Genomic DNA, 16,844 nt, shown 5'->3' with positions numbered 1-16,844 from the left:
CCTGGGAAGTGAGACCCAGAGAGGGGGGTGACTTTCCCCTGGTCGTGCAGAAAGCACGTGGCCGTCAGGGCTGGAGGGCAGGTGGATTGGGCGGTTTGGTCCAGCTCCACGCCTGGCCGACTCCTGCTCGGGGTGCCTCCCCACAGGGGTCTTGTCGCGGTCCTTGTCACCCAGCCCTGTGGTTTCTCGTTCTACGCCTGCCCGCCCTCCCTGCCAGGCAGCAAGTGCCATGAAGACAGACACCAGGGCAAGCTTGTTTCCGTGGCTCCGCGCGTGCCCAGGCGTGGTGGGTGCTCGGTAAATGCTGGGTGAAAGAATAATGCGTTACCCAATGGGTGCCAGGTTCTGTGCAGCTCTGGGGTGCAAAGATGGCCATCAGGGCCCCGGGCTGCAGTTTGGACCCTCTGTCCTGGCTCCTTTAATCAGAGCAGCTCAGGCCACTGCTCCCCTCTCTAGGGACCAAGAGCTTCTCTGCTCCTCGCCTTGGGGGCCGAGCCTGGGGAACAGCTCAGTCAGCTAAGGCCCTGAGTGTGGGGCGAGGGCTCTCGCACAGCCATGCGGGCTCCTTGGGTCAAGAAAGTTTCAGCGGCTGCACCCAAAGTGCCGGTCCCTATCTACACCCAGGGAAGCACCCCTCACCGAACCCTGAGATGGGAATTCATGTGTTCATTCATTCAACACTTATTTATTGAGCACCTACTAAATTCCAGGTCCTGTTTAGGCCCTGGGGCTACAGCAATGACTAAAATTCATCCCCAGGAAATCCCTGCCTTCATCGAATTTGTATTCCAGCTGAGGGGAGACAGACTATAAACAAATACACAAATAAGTAGCATAACGGATGCGATCAGTGTTGGGGGAAAATATAGCAAAGCAAAGAGAGTGGTGAGTGTGGAACGAGGGAGCTTGCTATTTTAAGCAATAGCCAGGGAGGACCTCCCCACAGCACACCCGGAAGGATGGGGGACAGGCAGACATCAGGAAGAGTGTGTCCCGCAGGGGAACAGCAGGCGTGGCTGCTCTGAGGCAGGAGCTGCAGGGAGACCCACGTGGGTCGTGTGGCCTGAGTGCAGGGAGGTGGGGGGAGAGATGGCAGGCCTGGGACTTGAACCCGGGCCTCAGTTTCCCACCTCGTTTCAAGGCTGGAGACACAATCGCTCTTCCAGAAAAGGCTCCAAGGTCTCAAAAAAGGTGGACGCGGCCACTTTATCTGCCACTAACTTCCAGAGGCTGCCTCTCCCGTCAGCTGTGGGCCAGAGCCTGGTGACGACCTCAGCTGCCCCTCCAGTTCCTCTCCTGTCCTGTGATCTGCTTTGGGATGCCACAGATGGGGGCTGTGGCCTTGGCATGACCTGTTCCTAACTTGGCTCATCCTGCCGGCAAGCTGCAGAAGGGGTCCACTCTGCTCTGGCCAGGTGCGGACTCTGCCATGAGGTCCGAGAGGGCCATGCCGGCTCCGTGGGCCCTTGCCCTCCACCCCCCACCCCCTGCCCCTGGCCTGGCCACAGGGACAGCTGAGCAGTGAAGGCAGAAGATGGCAGGAAACGCTTCTCTGGGCCTGCCGGGAATCCCGGGATTAGGACAGGGACCCACCCGCCACTGGGCCCACTCTCCCTCCCTCAACCAACACGTGCTGAGCACCTACTGTGTGTCCAGTTTGGCTCTCATCCTGCACCAGTTCTGCTCTTCCCATGACGGCAACGGGCAGGGCGGCTCTTGATTGGCTTGCCCCTCAGCGAACATCTACCGGAACTGGGGTGTGGACCCAGAAACCGTGCTTCAGGCGGGGGTGGTGAGGGACCCACACTCCGTCTGCGGACCCCCACGCCAGGCTCACGTGAGTGACTGCACGAGCGGCTTCTGTGGGCGCAAAGCACAGCAGGTGGAGGGCAGAGCCGGGTCAGGGCGAGACCTTGACCCTGAGCCTCCGCTTCAGCCGCTGTTCTGCAAAACAGGATTGTGATGAGTGGGTCTCGGGTCCTGCAAGGCCAAGGAGGCACCAGGCACAGAGTAGGTGCTCAGGGAAGTCTTGGGAGGCGGGGTCCAACTCAGCCGATCCCAGTTTGACTTCCAATCCCAGCCCCTCACCCCGCTGCCTGGCTTCAATGACTCCTACCTTCCCTGCCTCCTTCCAGGAATAGCTCTCGAATATCTAGTATATGCCAGGCACTGGGCTGAGTGCCAGACACAGTGGAAAGCAAGACAGATGCAGTCCCTGCCCTCGCTTCGAGTCATAGCCCTCTCTGAGCCTTGGTTTCCTCCTCCAGAAATCAGAAGGATAGATTTTCCCCCTCACCTGGCCAGGGTGGAAAAGACAGCGCCTGTGAGGCACCAGCTGGGTGCCTGACCCCCAGGGGAACGAAGTGCTTAGACACGTCCTGTCTTCCCTCCGTGCACGTGTGGAAGGAAGGGCTGGTGCAAGACCCGGCCTTGAAGGAGAGAGAACTCGGAAGGCCACAAGTTACTGCTGCCTTCGTGTTGTCTCCCCAGTGCTCCCTGGAACTGGATCCAAATTTGGGGTGCAGACCCCATGGATGCCGCTCCAGAGTTGGATGGCCGCCAGTGGCCCGTCCCCTCGCAGGCCAGCATGGTTTGAACCGAGTGCAGGAACCGAGCATGCAGGGGGCCCTCCCAGCCCGTGACCAGGCCAGGCAGTCGGCCATGGGGGCCAAGAGGCAAGAGGAGAAGGGAGGGGGAGGCACAGAGGACCCCAGGAGCACAGGCAGCTGTGGAGAAATGAATCGAAGCCGGGAGCCACTGGCCCAGAAAAGGCCGATGATTTCCTGCCACGAGAGCAGGCTGGAGGGCTCCCACCCGGCTTGGGGATGAAGGTTGGCTTCCGGGAGCAGGCTGATCGGTCCTCAGCCCTTGAGGGCATGTGACACAGCAGGTCTCCCTCCTCCGCCACAGGCTTCTTCCCTGGGTTCCAGGACCCCTGAGCAGCCCTGGGCTGGTCACACATATCTAAACATTGCACGTCTCAGGCCCCTTCCTCAGCGCTCTCCCTGCTCGGTCTACACTCCCTGGTGATGGCTTTGCTCCTGAAGTGATGTTCCTCACCCCTGACGCCGCCCAGACTCCTCCCCGGGCTCCAGACCAGGCCCGCTGTGTGAGGCCCACAGGCGTCCGCACCCCCTGCCCCTGACATCACTCTTTTAGCATCCAGATCTGCCCTGTCTCTGCAAATGGCACCATGCCCCCAGATGCTCAGCCCGAAGCCTTAGAGCTGCGCTGGGCTCCTCCCCCTCCCCCACAGCAAGCCCTGCCCACAATCTGTCTGCCATCCAGCCCCTTCTCCCCTGCCCCGCCCCTCAGCCTGGGGCTGCCGTCACCCCTCACCGGTCTCCCTGCTTCCACTCTTGTCCCCTCCGGCCCTGCTCCCCACACCTGTGCTTTGTGCTTGCCACTGTTTCCGCCACCATAACTTAAGCCCTAGAGGGCAGGGACTTCGTCTCCCCCTTGCCAGGGGGAGCCTGACACATGCTCAGTGCTTGTGGGAGGAGCGGCTTAGTAAGTGAGCATTGAGATCTGGAAGGTGAGTCGAAGATGGCCAGGCTGTGAGGTAGGCAAGGCGGCGGGATTGTTCCCATTTCGCAGAGGGGGAAGCTGGGTCTCTACAGGTTTCCTGAGCTGCTGGCAGCCACACGGATTGGTGTATTCATTTGAAAAGCCCAACTGGAAGGGCACGTGTTGATGGCAGGGAACAAGGCACCTGGGTAGGGCAAGGCTGGCTCCAAGGGGCGGAGCATCCCCAGCCCCGAAACAAAATGCACTCATCTGATTTTTCGAGGGGGGCACCCCCTCTGCGCCACAGCCCAGGACTCACCCCCACCCCCCCACCCCCCCACTCCTGGAGATCTCTTGCCTCTTCCCCTTGCCGCCCCTCGCCACTTGCAGCCCACCCAAACCGGCGGGAGTGGAGAAGCCTTAGAAAATGCAAATGTCAGGGGCGCCTGGGTGGCGCAGTCGGTTAAGCGTCCGACTTCAGCCAGGTCACGATCTCGCGGTCCGTGAGGGTCCGTGAGTTCGAGCCCCGCGTCGGGCTCTGGGCTGATGGCTCAGAGCCTGGAGCCTGTTTCCGATTCTGTGTCTCCCCCTCTCTCTGCCCCTCCCCCGTTCATGCTCTGTCTCTCTCTGTCCCAAAAATAAATAAGTAAACGTTGAAAAAAAAAAAAATTTAGAAAATGCAAATGTCGCCAAATCTGGTGGCTTCCCTGCCCTCCGAGGGAAGACACTGTGGACCCCGCCTCGTGTGGCAACGCCCTCGCCAGCCTCCTGCTCATCTGCTGCCTTCATCTTTCACTTCCATCAGCTATTTTCCTTCAGACAGTCCATCCTCGAGCGTGTCCCCGACACCTGATATTCCTGCCCTCGTGCTATTCCGTGCGTTGTCCCCGTGGCCTGTGACACTTTCTCAGACTCTTCTCCCATCCTCGGAAGACACGGCAAGCCCTCCGAAGTCTGCCCCGGCCCCCTGGCAGTCTCGGGGCTCCCTCCCACACCCCCACAATGGTACTTACCTGCCTGGTGGCCCCACGGGTCTCAGGAGAAGCACCACGAGGACAGGTTTGGGTCTTGCCCCTCCCCCCCCCCCCAGGGCCCAGAAGAGCCCCTGCCCATGAGCTCGCACCCACCAGCCTTGGCAGGGTCAGCGAGGGGAGAGGCACCAGGCCCCCGGCTGTCTTGAGGGGAGCCACGGCCTCTGTGACAGATGGTGCAGGGGAAGGACACTAGATTTGGAACAGGACGTCTAGGTTCCGTGCAAAGGCAGTCATTGACTAGCTAGACATGCCTCAGTTTCCCCCCCTGTAGGGTCTACTTCTGCAGGCAGTAAAGAGAATCAAATGAGGGCAAGTCTCAGGGCTGTTTTGTAAGCTGTGAAGTGCCACGCGGGTGCCAACGCCTATCTAACCGCCTACGAGACCCGCACGTTCGGACAAAACAGAGAGGCGAAACTGATACTCTCAGGTCGGCCATCTTGGTGAATCACACGGACCCGGGTTCAAGTCCTACCTCTGCCCCTTCCGGCTCCGGGGGGGGGGGGGGTCGCTCAGGCGGGTCGCCTGCCCTTTCTGAGCCTCCCCGTCCTCACGTGGGGAACGGAGGTGACGTGAAAACCTGTCTTGCCGGTGTGTTGAGAAACACATGAGGTAGGGCGGGGGATGCGCGCAGAGAGGGCCCCACCTGGCATCCGGTGAGCCTTCCTCTCCTGGGCGATGATTAGGCTGCGACCGGGGTGGCGCCGGCTTCTGCCTGACAGTTGAGGAGCTCTGGAGAGCTAATCCGAGTAAACGGGCTGGGGACGGGCAGGTGGCCGGGATTTTTAATCAGCCCCTGCCCCGAGACGAGGCCGCCGTGGCTCCATTGGTGGCGGTGTGGTGCCTGCCACGAGGAGGGCCGTCCTCCCGCTGGAAGCACTCAGATGCTTTCCACGGAGACCACACTGTTAGCTCAGCCCTGCTCGTTGTGGCAGGTTCGCCTCTCTCTGGCCACGTTGACTCTCTTGAAGTTCCTGGAGACCTCAGGGCCTTGGCACATGCCGTTCCCTCTGCCTGCCTTCCCTCCCTCTCTTGCCCGACATAGTTCCTCAACGTTCAGGGTTAAAACCCCCTTTCTGCCAGGTGAGGGGCGTGCCCCCCCCCCCCCCAGAGTGCACCGGAGGCTCTCTGTCCTGTCGGTCAGCGCATGAACCCTGCTTTGGCAAAACTGGGAGCTCATCGTCCGTCTCCCCACGGGGTCCTCGGTTCCAGGAATGCGGGGACGGCGTCCACCTCTTTGGACCACCCGGCCAACAGGAGGTGGCTGACGGGCGTGTGTTGGTTGGCCGAGGACTGAGTGCCAAGTACTCATGCCCTGGTCACCTCCCCGCCTCTCTGCAACAATCTCGCAAAGGAGGGTTCTTGCTGGAGGAAGTGAGGCCCGGAGGGGGAGGTGGCATGAATGAGGCCACAGGGCCAATGAGGGGCAGAGTGGCGCTGGACATCGGACCACCCACAGCAGTCAGCTCCGTAGCCAGGGGCCCTGTCACCGTGTCCTGCACTGCCTGTCTCCCCTGAGCCAGGCACTGGGTCCGTGGGCAGCGCCCCATGGGGGTCTTGACCGCTCCGTAAGCGCAGGCAGATGGGTGGCTCGACGTGGGTCTTGGAGGCATTTGCCCCGTTTCCTTGGGGAAGGTGGGTGGGAGGAGGTGCTGAGTGATCAATTTCTGAGCGGCCTGGTGACAATCTGCTATTTTTTCCCACGGGGGGGGGGGGTCGGGGTCTGCGCGGTGGGAGCTGCCCATCTCCCGCCCTGACGCCCGACTCCTTTCCTCGCAGGGACAGATGCGGGCTCCCCCGAAGCGCCTGGACCCCGGCACTGCCCACCGCCAGGAGAAGCCTGTGGCCGAATCCATCTACACAGTGAGTCTTGGGGCCTGGGCTCCCTCTGCCTCTCTCAGGCCTGGCACAGGGGCCGGGGCCGGCTCAGGCATGTACCGGCTGCGTGACCTCTGAGCCTCCAGTTCCCAGCCCGCAAACTGGGGACAAGAATTCTAACCTGGCGGGATTTCTGTGGAGATGAGCAAGCATGTGGCCCCTGGCCCCTGGCGGGCAGGGAGCTGTGAGGTGGCACCGGGCCCCGCTCCCTGGCACGCCCCTCCGCTTCTGGGACAAGGGCCAGCCGGGGCACGAGGTGGGGAGGAATGAGTGACGTTGACCGGCTCAGCAGCTCTTTCCTGTTTTTATTGCACGAACAGCATCACAGCAAACAGCAGAAAGAGGGAAAGGTCAGGTGCAGTCGCAAGCCCTTAACACATCAACGCTTTTCAGTTTTTCACACCTCCCTTCCCCCACACGCAGGCATTGCTTCTTCTCCTTAAAATCAAGCAGAGACACGAGCTGGGATGAGCTGGGATGTCGTGTCATAAGCATCTCCTGTGCTGTACCTGTCTTCGTATCTACCTGGGGGAGGCTCAGCCTGGCGCTCCCGTGGGGTGTGAATGAGCCCGCCCACCGGTCCCCACGGTCCCCACGCAGCCCCTCTCTGCCCAGCGGCCGGGAAGGTGACAACCGTGCCTTTTCAGCTACGTCTAGTTTAGTTCCGCAAGCAGCGTATGCTCACTGTAGAGGAAGTGAATAAATGCCACCCAGTGTCAGCTGGGCTCTCGGCACCATGAGACCGACAGCTGCCAGGTCAGGATCTCGGCTCCACACCTGGGACCTGCGGGCTCCCCAGGGGCGTGTTCGAGGGCTGCCCCTGCACGTTTCTGCCGGGACCTGCTGTCGCTGGTCTGTTCCCACCACCCGGACACGCAGGAGACTCGGGGCCACACAGAGGGCATTCAGAGTATGGCCCTACTTCCTGAGGATGGGGACAGATGGGGATGGGGCAAAGGCAATGTCCCTCCAGCACCAACGGCTCCAAATGGAACAGAACACGGCCAGCCCTCCACTCTGGGGAATTTCCACCAGCCACTTTCCCACGTGGTCCCAGACTTCCCCATGTCCCCTCTGCTCTCTCAACGACTCAGGGTATTTTCCCTGTGAGGGATTCTGGTGTCAGCTTTTGAATAAAAACATTTCTCTCTCTCTCCACACACACACACACACACACACACACACACACACACACACACGATCTTTCTGTCTCTCTCTCTCTCTCTCTCTCTCTATTATATATGTATGTATGTCTATGAAGAAAATAACCATCATCCTAAGCCTATTTTCTTCCAGGATAAATACTAGTAACATCGACTTCTATACCTTCCAGTCTTTTTTCTATAAATACATACAAAGAGACCCATATACACACTCACACGTACTTTTTTTTTTTTTATTGGAGTAGTACAGCTATTTTTGTTCGTGTTGCAATATCTCATGAACATCTTTCCACATGAATAAATATCCTTCTACCAGCGTGGTTTTAATGGAAGAGACTCACTTCTGCACAGAACATCTTTTTCCTGCCCGTGTTTAGATTTCTCCGAGGCTCAGGCAGACTACTCCAGGGTGTGCGGAAGAAGCCCAATGGCCCCGCGGGGTTAAGGGGTGGTTTCAAGAGATTTCGGGACAAGAAAGGAGACGTGAAGGGAGGCCACAGACTTTGGGAGCCCTTGAGGCCGGTCCCTACCAGCTGGGCAGGTAGGCATACATTAACGACAGGGGTGATGACTTCAGGAGCGTTTGTTGAGTGCCTACTATGTGCCAGGCACTGTGGTGGGATTCTACACCTGTTATGTCATTGAGTCTCACGTTAGGGATTTCAGATACAGGTGCTAGCCCCATTTCAATTTTATTTCCTAATTGTCTATCGTAAGTATGTAGAAATATGATTGGCTTTTGCATATTGACTTTATATAGAGTGACCTTGTTGAATTCATTAATTCTGGTTTTTTTAACGTTTATTTTTGAGAGAGAGAGAGAGAGTGAGCAGGGGAGGGGCAGAGAGGTGGGGTGGGGGGGGGGCGGGGAACAGAGGATCCAAAGCAGGCTCTGTGATGCAGGGCTCGAACTCACGAACCGTGAGATCATGACCTGAGTGGAAGTCGGACACTCAACCGACTGGGCCACCCAGGTGTCCCAATCTTTCTTCTTTTCTAATCTATGCACTAAAAGCTATGAACTTCCCTTTAATTATAGCTTTAGCTGTATCCCACAAATTTTGATATGTCATATTTTTATTATCTTTCAGTTTAAATTTTCTGTTGGGATTTCTTCCTCACCCCATGGGTTGTTTAAAAGTATTTTGCTTCATTTTCAAATGTTTAGTTACTTTCTAGTCATTGTTCCATTTTTTATTTCTCGCCAATTCCACTGTGATCAGGGAATATAGTCTGTATGATTTTAATCCTTTGAAGTCTCTCGAAACTTACTTTATGGCTCAGCCTGTATTGTGTGCACTTGCAAAGAACTTGCATTGTGCACGGCTGACTAGGTGTTCTACGTGTGTTAATTGGGTCAAGTCTGTTGATCGTGCTGTATAAAATATTCCATTTCCTTATCAGTTTTTGGTTTTGGTCTATCAGATGTTGAGAGAAGTGAGTTAAATCTGTCCATCTCTTTGTATATTTCTCCTTTTAATTATGTCAAGTCTTCCTTTTTATGCATGTGGGAAAATACTCATGATATATTGTGGCATGAGGAAAAAAAAAAGCTGTACCACTCCAATTTGTTTTTTTAATTTTTTTTTTCAACGTTTATTTATTTTTGGGACAGAGAGAGACAGAGCATGAACGGGGGAGGGGCAGAGAGAGAGGGAGACACAGAATCGGAAAGAGGCTCCAGGCTCTGAGCCATCAGCCCAGAGCCCGACGCGGGGCTCGAACTCACGGACCGCGAGATCGTGACCTGGCTGAAGTCGGACGCTTAACTGACTGCGCCACCCAGGCGCCCCCCAATTTGTTTTTTTAAAAGTAATCTATTCAGGGGCACGGATTTGGAGTGGGTCAGGCAGACTGGGGTTCGAAGCCTACTTCTTTTGCTCGTAGGTTCTGTTAAACTTTCTGAGTCTTGGTTCCATAATCTGTAAAGTAGGGTTTAACAGTAGAATATTGCATTTACAGCTCGCAAACGTGCTATGGTTTCTTCCATCCTGGATTTCTTACATCGAGCCCACGTCCCTCTCCAGTGACCCTGCCCTTTCTCCACGACTCATAACAGAAATGTCAAAACTCTCTGTCTTCAGTTCCTCTCTCTCCTTTTCCGACCCCCCTCAGGAGGGCTTCCTGCCCAGGTATTCATCAAAATCTTCCTCTTCAAGGTCACCATCAGCCTCCACTTTGTTACATCCAAATGTCATTGGATTAAATCCTGGTCCTCATCTTCCTTAATGAATCAGCAGCATCTGACGCTACCAAACTCTCCTCCCTCCTTGACACACTTTCTTTACGTGCTTCCAGAACATTCTACACCCTCGTGATGCCCCCTCCTCGGACTCACTGCCGGGGCCTCCTTAGCTTCTTTCACTGGTTCCTCGTGGAACCCTGACTTCTCAACATCAGAGTCCAGTCCTGGGACCCTTTCTCTTCCCTTTCTCTCGTCTTCCCCATCTTCAACCCCTGCGTGATCTCACTCAGCCTCAAGGTTTGACACCATCTATATTCTGACAACTCTCACGTTTCTACGTCCAGCCCAGACACCTCCTCTGAACCCCAGAGTCCCTCCATCTGAGTCACCGGCTTCTCCCTCAGACCAGCCTCCAAGTCTTTACCCACCGAGGTGCCTCGACTCATGGTCCTCGTTGTAGGGACGGACTGCTCCAGCCTTCCAGTTGTCCAGGCTGAGCCCTGGAAGTCGTCCTTCCCTTGTTTCTGTCACGGCTCATATCCGATCTGTCAGCGCGTCGCGTTTCATAGCATGTCCGGAATCCCCGCCCCCCACCCGGTGCTAACGCTGGTGGGAGCCACCACCGTTTCTTGTCTGCTGCCTTGCAGTTGGTTTCTGATCAGCTGGCCTAGTGTTATCCTTGTCCTTGGGCAGCAGCCAGAGCGATCTTGCTCAAGCACAGGTCACATTCGCTCTGCTCGGGGCCCTTGGGGAGTCAGAGAAGCAGCCACAGAGCTGGGGCGAACCTGAAATGGTCTTAGTAAGGAAACCACCTGTGGGAGAAAATGGGGAAGTCTGGGCGAGCCATCAGACCAATGCAGAGCTGGTCCTGAGTGAGGAAAGTGGGAAGGACGGCAGAGAGGAAGTCCCGAGGCCGCACGGTCTAGGGTGGGAGTGCACACGTGTGTGAGAGGAGGTCCTTTGCCAGGGTAGGAGGCTGTGCGGGCACCCCCACTGTGCTTGGCCAGCGGCTGGGAGGAGCCCCCAGGGCCTCCGTGGCTTCCGTGTACCCATGATGATGGCTTCCAGAGCCCCGCAGCCGGGGCCCCTGGTCAGTACTGGTCCCTGGGCCTGGAGGTCTGGGGAGCACGTTCTCACAACTGCCACCGACCTCCCAAGGTTCCTGCCTCACTCAGAGTTGATGTCAGAGCCCCGGACAGAGCCTCCACGAGCTCTGCCCTCATGGTCTCCCCCTGTCTCCAGTCACACTGGCTTCCTTGCTGTTCCCAAACACCAGGCATTCCCTCGCCACGGGGCCTTGCTGTCGGCCGTGCCCTCTGTTCCGGAGTGTCCTTTCTGCAGCTGTCCATGGGGGCTGCTCCCTCCCTCCCTGGCACCCTGCTCAGATGGCACGTTGGCCATGAGGTCTTTCCTGACCTCCCTTTCAGAATACAAGCTCCCCACCCCCTCCACGACCCCCACCTCCCTATCCTCCTTCTCCGTGTCCCTCTGTGGTCCTTACGGCCACCTCTTACTTTCGTGACCGTGGTTTGTCTCACACAGTGGGTGCCTAGCAGTCAAGTGCCATATGGACAAGCGGAGGGCCGTTCTTGCCCTCCAGATGCCTGGGTTTCCACGGGGCTCGGTGCTGGGCACCCCGGGGCACACGTGGGGCATCTGCTCTGCGGAACACCTCCCTCAGCTCTGCTGCATCCTCAGCCTGGCCTGCTGCCCTCCTTCCTGCCCACTGCAGCGGGGGGACCTCGCTGACACGCCATCGATGCGGTCGCTTCCCTCTCAGAAGCCTCCAGGGACTCCCCACTGCCAGCTCTTCAGCCTGGCAGCCTTCGTTGGAGGGCTCTTCCAGCCCTGCCTCCCCGGACTCCTGTCCCCTCAGTGGGCCATTCATTTCAGACATGCCAGGACCTTGACCTACAGCGGAGGTCCTTCTTCTCCGATGAGCGCTGCCCCTTTTGGCACAACACCCCCAAATGGCCCCCAGCTGCCCCCAGAGTGCGTTGTGCAAGTCCCTAAGTGCCGGTGCCCGCGAGAGTGAAGCTCCTGCGTTTTCCTGGTCACAGGGAGGGGTAGGTCTTACAGGGGGACCAAGGTCTAGAACCCTCGTACTAGGTCCTGGCCCCGGGGCAGCTGACTTCAGCTTTGGCTTCAGCTGACCTGGAGGAAGGCTTTGCCACTGACTCCACACTTCAGCACTGACAGCCATTTGGGTCAGCACTGTGGCCCACAGAGCAGCAGGAAGCAAAGGACCTGGGGGGGCCCGGGTCCCAGACAAACAGCCCTGGCCCAGCGCAGCACAGGCCAGCGCGGCCTGAGCACAGTACGTTCCCGAGCCGCCCCAGCTCAGGCCAGCCTAGCTCAGCACAGCCCTGCTCTAGCCCAGCCCAGTGCAGCCCTTTGAGAGGCCAGGGCAGTCCTCTCCCAGCAGGCACACCCCGAGGGAGGCAGTTTCCATCACGACAAAGGAAGCCCAGGAGGTGCGGAGCCCACCCCCCACCCCCCCCCCCCCCCCAGGCCGCCAGGCATTTCACAGCCCAGCCAAGCGGGTCACACCCTGAATGCAAATGCAGCCCAGCAGGTCAGGGCTTGTCAAAGGCTTCACTCAGCAGCTGCTAACTGGCAGCGACCCCTGCAGCCTGCCCTGCCCTCAGCCCCCCTGCCTCTCCTGCCCTCAGCAGGGTCAGAGGCCGGTGGGGTCCCGTGACAGGGTGTTCTTCTCTGTCTCAGAAGTCCCCCAGCCGCTGCCTGGCCCAGGGGGAGTGCGCGGAGCTGGGGCAGGAGGCCTGAGTTTCAATCCTGGCTCTGCCGCCCAAGGGGGCTGTGTGACCCGAGACATCTTGGAGCCTCTCTGGGCTCATGTGTGACAGGCAGCCCACGTGGGCTGGACGTGAGGGAGAAGGGAGCCACCTGTGGGACCCCAGACCGGCTCCCCTGCTGAGATGTCAGCAGGGAGGCCCTTTTTTCCCTTCACTCTGTGACCGGAAATGTCCAGCTTGGAAGGGCTGCCAGCTCGGAGGAGATCCAGGTCTGGCGGACAGAGGCTGGGGGCACAGGGCTGCTGAGTAGCAGATGCCTATTCTGTGTGCCAGGCAGGCCTGAAGACCAGAGAGGCCTGAGCAGGGGCCCTAGAGGTCGCCTTCCACTGGAGACGGGGCTTCTCCTTGGGGCAGTCTGGCCCCCTTCCCTCCCCGGAGGAGGGTCAGAAGCCCCTCTCCTCAAGACCCCTGACTCAGGGCCCCTTGAACTGATCCCCAGGGCTGCCTAGCCATCTCTGTGTGTGATGCCCTTGAAGCGAGGGTCTCCGGAGTGCCAATGGTTTATTACTCGGGTTTTCATGCACTGCTACCTCTCGGCGCCTCCCTCCCTCCTCTCCTCCCCACCTCCCCCCTCCCTTGCCTCAGAGCACCACCTGTCTCTCCAGCCTGCCTCGGCAACCCCTGCTTGCCTGTTGCCAGGGAAACCACCTCCTTGGCAACCAGCCGGCTTCCATATGACATGTATGCGCGCGGGAAGGGAAGGTTCCTGCCTCTCGCCGAGGCCGTTGGTGGCTCTGATGTGCCAACCCCGAAGAACAGCGTTTGCTCCTCGCATGGGACCCGGGTGCCCCGCAGAGTCTGGAGGAGGGTCCAGGCTCTGACCGCAGAGAGGGGAGGGAGGCACCAAGCCTCCCGGACAATTGTTCAACTCATAGTCATTCAGTAGGTGTTCAGCACCTACTATTTGCCAAACCCTGCGCCAAACATAGTATCTCATTTAATCGTGCTTTGAGCCTGCAAGGCAAAATATGATTATTCCCATCTCACAGGTGAGGAAACTCAGACACAGAGAGTTCCAGGGGCTGTCCAGGGCTGGCACATGGTCAGAGCTGAGAGCTATGCTTACTCTTGTCTGATTTCAAGGCCTAGCTCTTTCTACCATCGTGACACCTCTGGCCAGGCTGCTCATAGCTAGGCCAAGAGCAACTGTGGCCTCAGTTACTGTAGGTTCAGTGACCCAGACACGCACCAGGTACAGCTTAATGGGAGAGGTGTATGACCCGGCAGCTGCCTAAGGCATCTGTGAGCAGGGGCCGCGGTGGGGGTGTCAAAGGAATCCTATAGGGGTGGATGGGTGGCCAGGACCCTCATGGGTGCAGTGGCTTTGGACCCAGGGAGTGAGGACAGGTGCCGGGAGGGCATCCTATTGGAACCACGGCCATGGGTGTCATGGCTGGGACTGCTGGCAACCAGGCTCTGGAGGGCCTAAGGACCGGCAAGGACTGTGGGAGTGGATCTGGGCCCCTGGCAGAGCCTGTAGAGGGCCCACCCCGGCTTGAGATGGTGTGAGGCAGATAACAGGGGGCACAGAGAGGAGAGTGTCCGTGAACAAGTGGGAAAGGGCAAAGCGGTTCCGCGAGAGAGAGGAGGGCAGGTGCAAAGGTACAGTGGTATGGCCGTGCGTGACGTAGCTGGGCGAGGTAACTGTCCCCTCACAGGCTGTGGCCCAAAGGGCCCTGTTTCCTGGGTGCCCGCAGGCAGAGGTGATCAGAACGGGGAGGCCTGGCTGCTGGGACCCAGTCCCTGCCCCCCAGGTCACCTTCCTCTGACCCTTGCCCTTTCCCACAGTCTCTACAGGGCAGAGACACTGAAATCTACTCCTGCATCCAGACCGTGCCCAGCAGCCTGCCCCCCAACCCAGATCCGGTCTCCCAGGTATGCAGGGGGGTGGGGCAGCGTGCCTGGCTCCCCTTCTCACTCCATGGGACCTTCTCTCCTCATCTGTGAAATGGGGGTAAATAGGACCACAGGAGTGAACCTCTTGCAGTCGAATCAGAGCCCTCTCCCCTAGGCAGGCGGCCTAGTGGTTAAGGGGACTAGTGGGTTTGAACCCCTGCTCTGTCCCCAGGCAGCTGCGCAGCCCTGGCCGAGGGGCTTACCTCTGAGCCCGAGTCCCCTCCTCTGTAAACTGAGTCACAGACTTGCCATGAGGGTCAAACGTGGTACTGGGGCCCCGTAGGGTTTTGCGGTGTGAGCAATGTCTACACTGGTCGATCGGGCAGGGGTTATTAGGTTTCCAGCTGTCCCCAGGCTGACACTGGCTAAAGTTGGAAGCTGGTGTCGGGGCTGGTGCCAGCCTGAGCTGGCCCGGTCAGGGGTCCGTGTTCATCATGATGGAGGCCAAGGCATATCACTTGATCATTATTCTTTCTCTCCCTCTCTCTGTTGTTTTTTTTTTTTTTTTTAATGTTTATTTTTGAGAGAGGCAGAGCACAAGCGGGGGAGGGGCAGAGAGAGATAGAGAGACAGAAACCGAAGCAGGCTCCAGGCTCTGAGCTGTCAGCACAGAGCCCGACGCGGGGCTTGAACCCACGAACAGGGACATCATGACCTGAGCCGAAGTCGGATGCTCAACCGACTGAGCCACCCAGGCGCCACCGGTCATGGTTTCTCTGAAACCTGTTTGCTCATCTGTAAACTGGATGAGTGACCCTTTCCTACAAAACCAACTGCCCTGAATTCAAATGAGTTCCAGGTTAAGTAATGTCGACACCCGAGCTTTGGGCATCATAAGGTGCAGGGGGTTCATCGAGCCAGTACAGGAGCCCTTGGGTAGTGGGTGGGCCCACGGGCATCTTGGAAGAGCCGTCAGAAGCGAGGGAGCTGGAACTTGGCCTCCCCCCAGCCCAGGAGGCCCAGGCTGGCATTGTTGGCTCCTCTTCTCCAAGCCCGTGCTCTACTCAGCCCTGAACTAGGCCCTGACTGGAAGCAGGGCTTCCCCCTGCCGAGACCCCCAAGGATGTCTGGGCCATCCTAGGCAGTGCCCGCCCTGTGCCAGGCTCTGAGGTGTTGCCAGGACGGCTGGCCCCTTCGGGAGCCTCGGGTCTGCGGGAACAGTCACTGACAAACAGAGGCATTTGCAGCCCCCTGTGAGGGGTGTGCTGGGGGGAGGCATCAGACTACGGCCAGGGGAGGGGGTTTTCGGGGGTGTGAACCAAACCCTGCAGGGGGAGTAGGTGGTGGTTGGGGAGTTGGTGGGGTGGGGGAACACCCAAGGCAGAGGGAAGAGCATGTGGGGAGGCGGAAGGGCTGGAGGGCAGAGAGCAAGGGTGGGTGGAGTGGAGGAAGAGACTGGTGAGGTGGCCTTGGGGACAAGGACAGGCCTCCCAGTCAGAGCTGCGCCTCTGACTAAAACTGCATTCGTACAACTTTGTTCTCTTCCTACCTATTCTTTCTCTCTCTTCCTTTCTCCACTCCTTCTCTCCTTGTGTCCTACCCTTCCTTCCTTCCTTCCTTCCTTCCTTCCTTCCTTCCTTCCTTTTTTTCCCCAGGAGAAAATGCACAGATTTACGAATGACAGCGAATTTAACCTGGTCTATGAAAATCTCTAGGATGAGCTCCACGGGCCCTTCGGTCTCGCCCTGGATCAGATGCCCCACAGCAGCTCCGCCTTCCACAGGACTTGTCCTATCCCAGGAGTGAGGCCCCAGGGGCATCCCATCACCTTGCCCCTACATTCAAGGCACTTCCGGCCTTGGCCTGCCCCCTACCCCCTCCTTCTGTGTCCCAGCCAGACCCACCGGTCACAGCGTTTCACATCTGGCCTTTGCCCAGACTGTCCCTTCTGTCCGGGAGCCCTTCCTCAGTCCTCACAGGCTCTCCTCGACACAGCCCCTCCCCAAGCCCTCTGCACCCTTTCATGGGCTCTCTGGGCGCCAGCCTGCACCACGGCCTGAGCCGGCGAGGCCAACTGTGAGCTCCTCGGGGAGGTTCCCAGCAAAGGACCCTTGTCGGTGCCGCCGTGAGCGCGAGCATCCGCGGGGATGAATAAAGGAACGACTACACAAATACCCCACCTCCGTGCCCCTGCCCGGCTAGGTCAAAGGCACAAGGCGGCGGCCGCACAAAGTAGAGGAGGGGGCTGGCACAGGAGGAATGGGGTGTGGGCCCGAAGGAGCTGTGCAGAGGCGGGGCTGGGCTCTGGGACAGAGCCAGAGGCCAAGGAGGTGGCTGAGTGCCGGTCGTCAGGCTGGGGGCCTGGAGCAGGGCAGCTGAGGAAGCAGATCCGGCACGTTTGGGGCAGATGCTGGCCAAACGGGCTGAACCT

The 16,844-nt window shown here is 58.6% G+C and overlaps 1 protein-coding gene across 3 annotated transcripts in view; it reads left to right on the top strand.

Moving 5' to 3' along the window:
• The window catches only part of NFAM1 (NFAT activating protein with ITAM motif 1), a 32,235-nt gene extending 15,648 nt beyond the window's left edge, over window positions 1-16,587 (top strand). For all 3 annotated transcript variants that reach the window (XM_045463888.1, XM_045463887.1, XM_045463886.1), the window contains exons 4-6: window positions 6,318-6,401; window positions 14,366-14,452; window positions 16,069-16,587. In XM_045463888.1, coding sequence (XP_045319844.1) covers window positions 6,318-6,401; window positions 14,366-14,452; window positions 16,069-16,128 — 231 coding nt within the window. In that variant the 3' untranslated portion in view covers window positions 16,129-16,587. The remainder of the gene's footprint in view (window positions 1-6,317; window positions 6,402-14,365; window positions 14,453-16,068) is intronic.
• Window positions 16,588-16,844: the final 257 nt, after the last annotated feature.

This window comes from Leopardus geoffroyi, chromosome B4, assembly GCF_018350155.1.
Source record: "Leopardus geoffroyi isolate Oge1 chromosome B4, O.geoffroyi_Oge1_pat1.0, whole genome shotgun sequence".
NCBI lineage: Eukaryota > Metazoa > Chordata > Mammalia > Carnivora > Felidae > Leopardus > Leopardus geoffroyi.
Note: the sequence above shows the minus strand (reverse complement) of the source record. Positions and strands in the feature narration are given on the sequence as shown.